At 43.3% G+C, this 14,075-nt stretch overlaps 1 protein-coding gene across 5 annotated transcripts in view; it reads left to right on the top strand.

Moving 5' to 3' along the window:
• Positions 1-14,075, top strand: part of LOC144606724 (phosphatase and actin regulator 4-like) — a 130,108-nt gene that overhangs the window by 28,788 nt on the left and 87,245 nt on the right. For 4 of the 5 annotated variants that reach the window (XM_078423045.1, XM_078423042.1, XM_078423043.1 and 1 more), the window contains exon 2: positions 9,023-9,105. The exons of the other annotated variant lie outside the window; for it this stretch is intronic. Coding sequence is in view for 3 of the 4 variants with exons in the window: in XM_078423042.1 (XP_078279168.1) it covers positions 9,030-9,105 (76 nt within the window). In the remaining variant the exon portion in view is untranslated. The remainder of the gene's footprint in view (positions 1-9,022; positions 9,106-14,075) is intronic. 5 annotated transcript variants of the gene reach the window in all.

Genomic DNA, 14,075 nt, shown 5'->3' on the forward strand with positions numbered 1-14,075 from the left:
ACACTTGGATTTCACCAAGACAGACTGAAGACCCAGGTTTTATTCCTGACCTGCAGTGAAGTTCTTGATATCAGCTGCAACACAACATTTGTCCTTGGCTAAATCAACTAGGCTTCACTCTCCAAATCACTATCTAGCAAGGTATCTTTGGAAGAAATGTGTGAATGTAAAAATTAAGGGAGAGTTTGGCCTCAGCTTTGGGATAGCTTTTCCGTAAAGAATCATAATTAGGTTTATGTATGAGGAATGGTGACATTTGACATTAATTAACATGTACTATCAATGTCAAAGGTTGATGCACAGGAAGAGATACGGCTGTAAAAGCAAAGCCTGCACATGGTATATATATTCTGATCTTTTGTTTCCTCTGCAAAATAATAGACATTGCAACGTTTTCACTTCATGCTTTCACTGAAGACAAAGAAATGTCTAATCCAAAGCTTGCATTCCAGCCTTTGCATTGTTAATGCCACTTTGTGTGGTCTAAAACAGGCAATTATGCATTTAGTCTGATGTAGGCACAGTAACCACATGTGAAGGGTCTCGACCCGAAACGTCACCCATTCCTTCTCTCCGGAGATGCTGCCAGTCCTGCTGAGTTACTCCAGCGTTTTGTGTCTATCCTTGATTTTTCTCCATTTGCTCGGAATTAAGATGCAGGATGGAAATAGTCTGTCACTGTAATGCTCAATGGAATGCCACAGACTGCAGATGCATTTGTACAGACAGCTTACTTGTTCTCTCAAGACATCAATGACTTCTGCTCAGCAGAACTTAAATGTGTTTTTGTTTCTTCATATGTGTCACTGCAGAACCTAAAGCTAGTCTGCATGACTCACTGCTGAATTAAATTGAACACTTCATCCCTTATTTAGGTTTCAAGGTGACAATCCCACTGAAGACATTTCCATTAAACAGTGTAATTAATTGGGTTGGAGTTGGAATAATTTTTCTTCGCATGAATTTTTTCCATCCTTCACTCATCCCTCTAAACCAGCAAACCGTGCAGTTTCATTGGGAAAATTCTCTTTGCTCAGCCTGTCATTCTTTTGGCTGGATCGTACGATGGGTTCCCCTTTTGCTCTCACACATTTTGATACCTCCTCGCCCTTCGGGATTGATGGTCCTGCAGTTTGAAGATGTGTACCATGGGTTCATTGAAGTAAGAAGACATGAGGAACCATTAGGTGTTTCTGAGTTACATTACTTATCATCAGAACTATGACCTGGGAATCAATGATTCTTGCAGATAAACTTATATCCTTGGGTATAGACTTTCTAAAGGAGTTTATTGCATAGTGGTCAAGAGCTTTGATTACCACAGCTTTGGTTATCAAAAATAATTTCTGGAACATTGTAGAATTAACATTACCTCTAAGCGTTCCGGTTTCAGGCCCTTCAATACTATTGAAGAAGAGTCATAAGTTCTGTTCTAGGAGCAGAATTCAATCATGGCTGATCTATCTTTCCCTCTCAATCCCATTCTCCTGCCTTCTCCCCATAACCCCTGAAGCCTAACAAATCAAGAGAATTCCACAGATTCACCACCCTCTGACTACAGAAATGTCTCCTAATCTTTCTAAAGGTACGTGCTTTTATTCTGAGGCTATGGCCTCTGGTCATAGAAACATCCTCTCCACATTCACTCTATCCAGGCCTTTCTGTAAGTTTCAATGAGGTTTTCTACCCCCCCCCGCCTCATCCTAAACTCCAGTGAGTACAGGCCCAGTGCCTTCAAATGTTCACCAACTTAAAACATCGTAATTCCATTTCTCTTCACAGATGCTCCCGGGCCTGCTGAGTCCCTCAAGCAGTTTGTTTTTTTAATGGACTCTAGTATTTTTTTTTTTAAAGCTGTGCATTCTGATAAAGTTCCTGTGGAAATATTCCTGGATCTTTTTCAAATTGAAATTGTAATTAATGTTTCTGTAAACAGGAAATAACACAAGTCTGACTTATTCAAAAATGGTAGTGTGTTAAAGTCAAACTGACACTGATTGCATGAGTGACGTGTCTTTAATTGCTTCCTGTGCAAAAAGCACTTCTTCCATGATGGTTGGGAAAGGAACAATGGTTCAAGTAGCTTCTTCCCTGTCACCCTACATAAATGTTCATCAGTCATAGTCATGGAGTTGTGCAGTGGAGAAATGGGTCCTTAGGCTCACCTTCTCCCTGCCGAACTTATTGCTGAACTGTACAAATCCTATTTACCTGCATTAATTATGTAGCTTTTCATGCGTGACCACATGCCTGTCCAAATGTCGCTTAAATGTCATGATTGTATCTGATTCCACCACCTCCTGTGCCAGCGACTTCTAGAAATCATCTACTCTGTGTAAAACAAAGCTTTCTCCTCAAATCCCCTCTGAAGAAACTCTTAAAAATATGCTTTCTTATTTTTGATGCTCCTAACATGGGATAAAGATCCTCCCACATGGGAGACTGGTCAATAAGGTTCGGGGCCCATGGGATCTGGGGCGATTTGATAAACTGGATCCAAAATTAACTTGGCCATAGAAGACAGGGTGTTTTAGAGATTGGATGCCTGTTACGAGTACTTTTCCTCAGGGATTGAATACATGAAGATTGGCGGTGTTGTGGATTGTGTAGAGAGTGGCCTTAAGCTACGGAGTGATTTGGATATGTTGGTGAAGTGGGCTGTTAAACAGCAAATGGAGTTTGATCCAGATAAATGTAAGATGCTGCATTTTGGAAGTACTTATGAGGCTAGGGTGTATACCACAAATTGTCAGGTGTTGGGGAGCATTGATGAACAGCAACTCTGATGAAAATTATAATATTTACTGTGCAAGACAAACCTTTACAAAATATAAAGTTTTGATCACTTTCATAAGTTATGTGGTTTCAATTTTGTTTGCAAGCATAAATTGGAACGGATGGAATCTATATGAGCCTGTGCCATTAGAAACATAGAAAATAGGTGCAGGAGTAGGCCATTCGGCCCTTCGAGCCTGCACCGCCATTCAATATGATCATGGCTGATCATCCAGCTCAGTAGCCTGTACCTGCCTTCTCTCCATACCCCCTGATCCCTTTAGCAAAAAGGGCCACATCTAACTCCCTCTTAAATATAGCCAATGAACTGGCCTCAACTACCTTCTGTGGCAGAGAATTCCACAGACTCACCACTCTGTGTGAAGAAATGTTTTCTCATCTCGGTCCTAAAAGACTTCCCCCTTATCCTTAAGCTGTGACCCCTGGTTCTGGACTCCCCCAACATCGGGAGCAATCTTCCCGCATCTAGCCTCTCCAACCCCTTAAGAATTTTATATGTTTCTATAAGATCCCCCCTCAGTCTTCTAAATTCCAGCGAGTACAAGCCCAGTCTATCCAGTCTTTCCTCATATGAAAGTCCCGCCATCCCAGGGATCAATCTGGTGAACCTTCTCTGTACTCCCTCTAAGGCAAGAACGTCTTTCCTCAGGTTAGGAGACCAAAACTGCACACAATACTCCAGGTGCGGTCTCACCAAGGCCCTGTACAACTGCAGCAGAACCTCCCTGCTCCTAAACTCAAATCCTCTTGCTATGAATGCCAACATACCATTCGCTTTCTTCACTGCCTGCTGCACCAGCATGCTTGCTTTTAATGACTGGTGCACCATGACACCCAGGTCACATTGCATCTCCCCTTCTCCCAATCGGTCACCATTCAGGTAATACTCTGCTTTCCTGTTCTTGCCGCCAAAGTGGATAAACTCACATTTATCCACATTATATTGCATCTGCCATGCATTTGCCCACTCGCCTAATCTATCCAAGTCACTCTGCAGCCTCCTAGCATCCTCCTCGCAGCTAACACTGCCACCCAGCTTCGTGTCATCCGCAAACTTAGAGATGTTGCATTCAATTTCCTCGTCCAAATCATTAATATACACTGTAAATAACTGGGGTCCCAGCACTGAGCCTTGCGGTACCCCACTAGTCACTGCCTGCCATTCCGAAAAGGACCCGTTTATTCCTACTCTTTGCTTCCTGTCCGCCAACCAATTTTCTATCCACCTCAACACTGAACCCTCAATACCGTGTGCTTTAAGTTTGTACACCAATCTCCTATGTGGGACCTTGTCGAAGGCCTTCTGAAAGTCCAGATATAACACATCGACTGGTTCTCCCTTATCCACTCTACTAGTTACATCCTCGAAAAATTCTATAAGATTCGTCAGACATGATTTGCCTTTGGTAAATCCATGCTGACTTTGTGCGATGATTTCACCACTTTCCAAATGTGATGCTGTCACATCTTTAATAACTGACTAGCATTTTCCCCACTACCGATGTTAGGCTAACTGGTCTATAATTCCCCGTTTTCTCTCTCCCTCCCTTTTTAAAAAGTGGGGTTACATTAGCTACCCTCCAGTCCTCAGGAACTACTCCAGAATCTAAAGAGTTTTGAAAAATTATCACTAATGCATCCACTATTTCTGAGGCTACTTCCTTAAGCACTCTGGGATGCAGCCTATCTGGCCCTGGGGATTTATCTGCCTTTAATCCATTTAATTTACCTAACACCACTTCCCGACTAACCTGGATTTCCCTCAGTTCCTCCATCTCATTAGACCCCCGGTCCCCCGCTATTTCCGGCAGACGGTTTATGTCTTCCTTAGTGAAGACAGAACCAAAGTATTTGTTCAATTGGTCTGCCATCTCCTTGTTCCCTATGATCAATTCACCTGTTTCCGACTGCAAGGGACCTACATTTGCCTTAACTAATCTTTTTCTCTTGACATCGGTCCTGACTACGGGTGCTGCACTGTAAGGAGTTTGTACGTTCTCCCCGTGACCTGCGTGGGTTTTCTCCGAGATCTTCGGTTTCCTCCCACACTCCAAAGACGTACAGGTATGTAGGTTAATTGGCTGGGTAAAAATGTTTTTTTTAAAATTGTCCCTAGTGGGTGTAGGATAGTGTTAATGTACGGGGATCGCTGGGCGGCACGGACTTGGTGGGCCGAAAAGGCCTGTTTCCGGCTGTATATATATGATATGATGATATGATATCTATAAAAGCTTTTGCAGTCAGTTTTTATGTTCCTTGCCAGTTTTCCCTCATAATCTATTTTCCCTTTCCTAATTAAGCCCTTTGTCCTCCTCTGCTGGACTCTGAATTTCTCCCAGTCCTCTGGTATGCTACTTTTTCTGGCTAATCTGTATGCTTCATCTTTTGTTTTAATACTATCCTTGATTTCCCTTGTTAGCCACGGATGCACTACTTTTCCTGGTTTGTTCTTTTGCCAAACTGGGATGAACACTTGTTGTAGTTCATCCATGCGACCTTTAAATGCCTTCCATTGCATGTCCACCGTCAACCCTTTCAGCATCAATCGCCAGTCTATCTTGGACAATTCACGCCTCATACCCTCAAAGTTACCTTTCTTTAAGTTCAGAACACTTGTTTCTGTATCGACTTTGTCACTCTCCATCCTAATGAAGAACTCTACCATATTATGATCATTCTTGCCCAAGGGGCCTCGCACAACAAGACTGTTAACTAACCCTTCCTCATTACTCAATACCCAGTCTAGAATGGCCTGTTCTCTCGTTGGTTCCTCGACATGTTGGTTTAGAAAACCATCTCTCAAACATTCCAAGAAATCCTCCTCTTCAGCACCCCTGCCAGTTTGGTTCACCCAATCTATATGTAGATTGAAGTCACCCATTATAACTGCTGCACCTTTAGTGCATGCATTTCTAATTTCCTGCTTGATGCCATCCCCAACCTCACTACTGCTGTTAGGTGGCCTGTACACAACTCCCACTAGCGTTTTCTGCCCCTTAGTGTTTCGTAGCTCTACCCATATCGATTCCACTTCCTCCAAGCTAATGTCCTTCCTTTCCACTGCTTTAATCTCCTCTCTAACCAGTAACGCTACCCCACCTCCTTTTCCTTTCTGTCTATCCCGCCTGAATATAGAATATCCCTGGATGTTGAGCTCCCAGCCTTGGTCACCCTGGAGCCATGTCTCCGTAATCCCAACTATATCATAATCATTAATAACTATCTCCACATTTAATTCATCCACCTTATTACGTATACTCCTTGCATTGAGACACAAAGCCTTCAGGCTTGTTTTTACAACTCTCTTACCCCTTATACAATTATGTTGAAAAGTGGACCTTTTTGATTTTTGCCCTGGATTTGTCTGCCTGCCACTTTTACTTTTCACCTTGCTACCTGTTGCTTCTACCCTCATTTTACACCCCTCTGTCTCTCTGCTCCTGCTCCTATCCCCCTGCCACATTAGTTTAAATCCTCCCCGACAGACTAGCAAACACTCCCCCTAGGACATTGGTTCCATTCCAGCTCAGGTGCAGACCGTCCTGTTTGTACTTGTCCCAACTCTCCCAGAACTGGTTCCAATGTCCTAAAAATTTGAATCCCTCCCCCTTGCACCATTTTTCAAGCCACGTATTCATCTGAAATATCCTCCTATTCCTACTCTGACTAGCACGTGGCACTGGTAGTAATCCAGAGATTATTACCTTTGAGGTCCTACTTTTAAGTTTTTCTCCTAGCTCTCTAAATTCACCTTGTAGGACCTCATCCCGTTTTTTACCTAAATCGTTGGTGCCAATGTGCACCACGACAACTGGCTGCTCACCCTCCCCCTCCAGAATGTCCTGCAACCGCTCAGAGATATCCCGGACCCTTGCACCAGGGAGGCAACATACCACCCTGGAGTCTCGTTTGCGGCCGCAGAAATGCCTATCTATTCCCCTTACAATTGAATCCCCTATCACTATAGCCCTTCCACTCTTTTTCCTCCCCTCTTTTGCCGCAGAGCCACCCACGGTGCCATGAACTTGGCTGCTGCTGCTTTCCCCTGATGAGCCATCTCCCCCAACAGTATCCAAAATGGCATATCTGTTTAGGAGGGAGATGACCGCAGGGGACTCCTGCACTACCTGCCTACTGCTACGCTGGCTAGTGGCCACCCGTTTCCTTTCTGTCCGCTTATCTTTTACCTGTGGTGTGGCCAACTCGCTATACGTGCTATCCACGACCTTCTCAGCATCGTGGATGCTCCAGAATGAGTCCAACCGCAGCTCCAACCGTTCAATGCGGTTTGCCAGGAGCTGCAGCTGGACACACTTCCTGCACATGTAGTCATCAGGGACACCGACAATATCCCTGATCTCCCACATGTTGCAGGATGAGCATTCCACAGGGCCGATCTCACCTGACATGTCTTACCCCCAAATTAAATCAAATCCCTCATAATCCTTTAAGCTGTACCTTTACTAAAAAGCACTGTACCTTTAACTCACTGAACCCTTAACTCACTGAACCCTTAACTCACTGAACCCTTAACTCACTGAACCCTTAACTCACTGAACCCTTAACTCACTGAACCCTTAACTCACTGAACCCTTAACTCACTGAACCCTGAACTCACTGAACCCTGAACTCACTGAACCCTTAACTCACTGAACCCTTAACTCACTGAACCCTTAACTCACTGAACCCTTAACTCACTGAACCCTTAACTCACTGAACCCTGAACTCACTGAACCCTGAACTCACTGAACCCTTAACTCACTGAACCCTGAACTCACCGAATCCTGAACTCACTGAACCCTTAACTCACTGAACCCTTAACTCACTGAACCCTTAACTCACTGAACCCTGAACTCACCGAACCCTGAACTCACTGAACCCTTAACTCACTGAACCCTGAACTCACCGAACCCTTAACTCACTGAATCCTGAACTCACTGAACCCTTAACTAAAAGTACGAACAAAAAGCAGAAATACAACCCCGGGGTTACGCCCAATCAGCTGCTTCCTCTAGTCCGCTTCTTTTAAAGTGTGTGGGAACGTTTTTATCTCCAACCGCCTCCAACCGCTCCTGGGCCTCTGTGTGAACAAGCCCCGCACTGGGTTTTTAAACCTACCGCCTGGACGTTGCTCCAACCGCTCCTGGGCCTCTATGTGAACAAGCCCCGCGCTGGGTTTTTAAACCTACCGCCCGGACGCTGCTCCAACCGCCTCCATCCGTTCCTGGGCCTCTCCCAACCGATCCTACAACTTGTCCAGTTTCCTGCCCGATTCACCCAGTGTTTGCTTCCTTTAATATCCAAAAATATGTAATGGCCTGAATGTCTTACTTCATCTCATGTAAAATTCCATGGACTATTTCCTTATGCTTCAGACTTAATAGAGATACAGCGTGGAAGCAGGTCCTGAAATGGCTCACCGAGTCCGCGCCGACCAGCGATCACTCTGTACACTAGCACGACTCTACACACTAGGAACAATTTACAGAAGGCAATTAACCTACAAACTTGTACATCTTGTACATCTTTGGAGTGTGGGAGGAAACTGGAGAAAACCCGCGCGGTCGCTGGGTGAGATACAGCGTGGAAGCAGGTCCTGAAATGGCTCACCGAGTCCGCGCCGACCAGCGATCACTCTGTACACTAGCACGACTCTACACACTAGGAACAATTTACAGAAGGCAATTAACCTACAAACTTGTACATCTTGTACATCTTTGGAGTGTGGGAGGAAACTGGAGAAAACCCGCGCGGTCGCTGGGTGAGCGTACAAACTCTGTACAGACAACCCCCATAGTCAGGTTTGAACCCAGGTCTCATGCGCTGTAAGACAACAACTCTACCACTGTGTCACTGTGCTGCCATGTTATTGGTAGTGTTGATGCATGGTGAAGTGGGCAACTGAGGCTATTTTATGAAGGAGTGATTAGTATTAGTGCAATTAGTATTTAAACAAACCTGCATTTGCAACTATAACACAATTCAAGTAAAATGTTTCGCCTGAGTTTGGAAATGCAGTATGCAGATTTGTCGCTTTTCTTCAACACAGTCATGAAGCAATTTCAAAGTGTACAAAAGCAAAATGTCCAGATGCTGGAAGTCTAAAACAGATAGACACACTTGCTGGAATTACTCGGCAGGTGGGCTCGTGTCTGTGGCAACCTGTTTTATGCCAATCATGATGAAAAACCAGCCTAAAGTAGGAAATGTTTTTCTAACTCCACAGATGCTGCATGTTTCCAAGCAGGAGGAAACTGAACGTCTTGGATGGGGGACTGAGGGCACGGTCGAAGAGGTTTCTGAAAGCAGGTAGGGCGATGGGAACTGGAGGAACACAATTAAAGAAAGATGGCCACTGTTTGTAGCTGAGTGCGAGGGCGATGATGTGTATTCCAGGAGCATGGTACATGTGCAGGGTGCAGACTATAAGCCAGCTTAAAGGAAGATGGGTCAAGGCCAATGGGAAAGTTTAAAAAACAGGAGAAACTGTTTTGAAGCTATTGTAATGGAGCAAGGGAAGCTGGGTGTACATTGTTGGGAGGGATAGAAGTATGGGGGTTCATAACGGTGTGAGTTTTGGTTGAAGAATTGCTAATGGACAATTTATACAAAGAAACAAGTACAGAATATGGTATCAGAAAAGTCACATACTTGTACAATGTCTTGCAGTGTGTTTGTTTATAAAAGTGATTCTTAATTTTTTTTAATACAATGTAACAGTGCCTACATGTGGGAAGAAACTTGTTTGGCTGCACTGACTTTAAATTTCTGACTGAATCTTCCCTGATGTCAGGAGGTTGATCCATACAGATCAACCGTGTTGCATTGAGCACATCCAAGAACTCTCTGTTCCTAGAATCTTAACAACCATATCAATTAAAGCAAAATGTTATCTCTGTTTGCTTTGTTATCACCTTCTTCTAGCTAACAATAATCTATTCTACATTTTTCTTAATCACCATCTCTTTAGAGGTCTCGTTTTCACACATTATCCTTCCATATCTCTGTGTCTCCCTCTCCCCTGACTCTCAGTCTGAAGAAGCATCACCCATTCCTTCTATCCAGAGATGCTGCCTGTCTCGCTGAGTTATTCCATCATTTTGTGTCTATCTTTGGTGTAAGCCAGCATCTGCAGTTCCTTCCTACACTGTTCTCCTGCCTTAACTGCTTAAGGATATAATATTTAAATTAATTCAAAGTTAGTCATTCATGGAATGTTGGCTTCACTGCCAAAATTAAGATTGATTGACCACCCTTAATTGCACAAAACATTGTTTGTGAGCTGCCTCTTTAAGTTGTTATGGCAATCCCACTGTTTCATCAAAGTTGGGAGGTTTTGATCGACCAGTAATGAAGACATGAAATGTGTTTTCAAGTCAGAGTGATAGATGACTTTGAGATGTATCTTTGAGGTGTGCTCATGCATGAGCTTTCTTTGTCTCATCTTTAGTGGGGCCTAAATTTGCCCGTGGTTAACTTTCCTGTAATTTTTAGCAGAAAGCAAAACCTCAGTTGTTGATTTTCCTTTTTCTAGCCCCTGGTTGGATCCCTTGCACACATTCCAACCAATGCTATATAGCACAACAGCGGGGAGATGAACCGGGAGTATAGTTTTTAACATGTGTAGCAGAGTCCAGAGCATTTACCAATTTGGCCTCAGAGTCAGTTTTGCATTGGTCATGATGTTGACTGAAAGGTTGCTTTGGGCCCCTTCTCAGTTTAAGTGCAGGCTTCCTGGTGGTTTGATCATAGTTGTTCTTGATGATGCTTTCCATCTCCAGAGGTAGCATCAGAAGAGCTGCACTTCCACATTGCCAAAGTTGTGGTTCCCAATTCCATGTATTAACTGGCAAGGTGCCTGCTCAATCTTGGGTAGACGTGGTAACCGAAAAGACACTTACCGTACCACGGTTAGCTGTTTCGTTTTTAATGGGATGTGATTAGTCATTTGGTATTGTTAATTATTGATGATGGTTGATGCAACATTGAACATATACCTCTATCACCTAACCAATTATATTAATTTGGAGTAAACTTACCTTGTTCTGATTTAAGATGTTTCTAAGCTTTTTTTTGGTGGAACATTTCTGACTCCATTTTGTAAGAATCACATTTTGAACTGTTGATTGGGGCTCTGGATGCCTACAGCACGATGCTGCATTAACTGTTGGTGACTGTGCGATGAGAGGGGACGTTGGCTGTTGATTAGTGCTTTCAAGTTTTACATGGTTTCTTGGCTCACAAACATGTTAAAACATGAAGCTGCAAGAAAGGCAGGAATTCAAAGCAGTGGATTTATTTACAGAATCATTTGTTTGGATGGCAAGCAGAAACTTGCTGCAGAATGAATAATGTTTTATGTTTTCCTTCTCACCCAGTGGTTTTAGCGTGTACATTTAAGTAACACAGTGAATATTCTTATACCATTAGCTCAAATCGTAACCCAGATAGATTTTTCATTTGGATTTTGTTTCTCATTGATTTAGATTAATGCATACCACATTACCAAATGCATACGGGATACTAGACAAGGTACAAAATATGTTTTGCAAGAATGAGACGATATATGAAAGATGGCGCTGTTGAGAGAGGTAGTGTCTTTTCCTAACCTAACAGAAGGCTGAGGGGTGTGGTCTTTTAAGCAGAGGCTGGATGTGAGAGAAGGGAGTAGAGGAGGAGGAAAAGTGTAAAACTAGAGGCCATGCGTATAAGATGTTATGAAGACGCATGGAACTGCAAATGCTGGTTTATAAAATAAAGTGTTGGAGTAACTCAGTGGGTCAGGCAGCCTAGCTGGAGAACATGAATAGGAGATGTTTCGGGTCAGATCCTTTCTTCAGGATCCTTTCTTCAGACTGGTAAAATGATAGATCTTAGCCGATAGTCTTTCCCTTGTGATGGAGATGGAGAGATCAAGAAAGGAGAGAGAGACGTATCAGATAGTCCTAGTAAATTAGTCCCAGTCTGAAGAAGTCTCCCAGCCTGCATTGGCACCTATCCATATTCTCCAGAGATGCTGCCTGATCCTCTGAGTTACTCCAACACTTTGTGCCTTAAGGTGTTATGACGGAGGAATGATTAATAGGAAACTCTGAAGGGCTTAGAAGAAAAATTGGGGAGGAGGAGCCACAAATGAAGCCTGAACCATTTGATCTAAACGGCCTGTTTGGCACCATACATTTTATGCGATGATTTGGGATGCTGATTATACCAGGCTTCTGAGGTGCCCTTGGCTGTTATGCTTCCTGACCATTATCTATTACCGACTTCAAGTTTTTGCCGAACCTGCAAATATGCCTGTGCAAACTGATGGTGAATGTGAGGCTCAGGGCAGTTTCTTTTGTATGAATCATTTGTGCTCAATTTCCAATAAAACATTTTATTTGTTTTTCACATCCTGATAAAATGGATCAGATTGGAATTTTGGCAATGTTTCAGGCAGCTGTGCTGTGTTGCCTCAAACGTGGGCTGGTACTTATCACTAATTTCGACGGTGCGTAATAAAAACTGACATAACACAAACTCCTGAATTGGTACTTACTGCGTTCTGCATTATATTAATGACGATATTAGTGTTGTTCATATGGTGTATTTGACAAGTACATGGTCATGCTAATTATACGATCATAAGTGATAGGAGTAGAATTAGGCCATTTGGCCCATCAAGTCTATTCCACCATTCAATCATGGCTGATCTATCTCTCCCTCATAACCCCATTCTCCTGCCTTAAATATATCCACTAACTTTGCCTCCCCAGCCTTCTGTGGCAAACAAATCCTCAGGTTCACCACCCTCTGACTAAATAAATTCCTCTTCATCTCCTTCCTAAAAGTCCTTTAATTCTGAGGCTATGACCTCTAGTCCTAGACTCTCACTACTGGAAACATCCTCTCCTTCCTAAAAGAATGTCCTTTAATTCTGAGGCTGTGATCGCAAGTCCTAGACTATCCCACTAGTGGAAACATCCTCTCCACATCCACTGTATCCAAGCCTTTCACTATTCTGTACGTTTCAATGAGGTTCCCCCCTCATTCTTCTAAACTCCAGCGAGTACATGGCCCAGAGCCGTCAAATGCTCATCATATGTTAACCTACTCATTCCTGGGAACATTCTTGTAAACCACCACTGGACCTTCTCCAGAGCCAGCACATCTTTCGTCAGTTATGGTGCCCAAAATTGCTCGCCATTTGCTAATGCCACAATAGGAAGAGTTTCCTGGGGTTTGTGGTAAGTAAGGTGCCAGGGATAGCAGTGGAGATTTGACATTAATGCCAGGCACACTCGAAGCTTTTATCCTACTGCATCACCAATATGTCCCCAAGACCTTGTGGCTAACATTTGAGAGGAAACCTGGTGTAGTATCAGATGTCCCTGAGGAGAGGGAGGCATAACACCACTGGATCTTTGCAGACCACTTGACCTTTGAAGGAGCAAGAAAACTAAATCTGAAACAACCCAACTGGTGTGGATATAAAAGATCCAGTGGTGCTGTGCTTCCCTCTCCCCAGTAACATCTGAGATTGAATTGCCTCATTTGTTGCATATGGGGTTGGCTGTCTGAAGATTAACCGCTCTATAAGTGTTGTATGTGATGTATCTAGGTGAAATTACAATCCTTCAGATATAAATGTAGCGTTGTTTTTAATTCCAACTTTGCAGGTAAGGCATTAAATGGCAGTCCTCTGCTTTCATCGAGCCAATGCAAAGAGACACATAATATTATTTTGATCAGATTTATCCCTCGAGGAAAACAGCTTGTCTTTTCACATAACTGTTTGTGGAACCTCACTGTGTGAAACTTGTATGCCATGTATCCCCATTATCACAGTGACTAGATCAAAGATATTTACTGGCTGTACAAAGGGCATGAAAGGTATTGTACAAATGCAAGTATTTATTCTCTCTTGCTTATGGTTATGAGAGACACACTATATGATTTGACTGCCTATGATAAGAGTCATCCGCTCAGAGATCTATGTTTAGGAGGACACTTTAGGAGATGTGCATCAAGATGGGGAAGATTCACATTTGCCATCTTTTAAAATATGACCGCGCTGATCCTCTATTGCTGTTATGGGTTAGCTTTCTGCCCTTGTCTTGTAAGGGGACAATATTCTGAACCGTTCTGTTGTAGAATTGATTGAGCATCACAAACCTTTTATTTACAGGGCAAAGACGTCTTCAACTCAAACTGTGTTTGCGTGCATCAAGTCACTGCCTGGAATTCCTGTAGGCTGTCAAGTGACTCAAAATGTCACAATAACCTGCCCGTTACTG

Source organism: Rhinoraja longicauda, chromosome 27 (genome assembly GCF_053455715.1).
Source record: "Rhinoraja longicauda isolate Sanriku21f chromosome 27, sRhiLon1.1, whole genome shotgun sequence".
In the NCBI taxonomy this organism is placed as follows: Eukaryota; Metazoa; Chordata; class Chondrichthyes; order Rajiformes; family Arhynchobatidae; genus Rhinoraja; species Rhinoraja longicauda.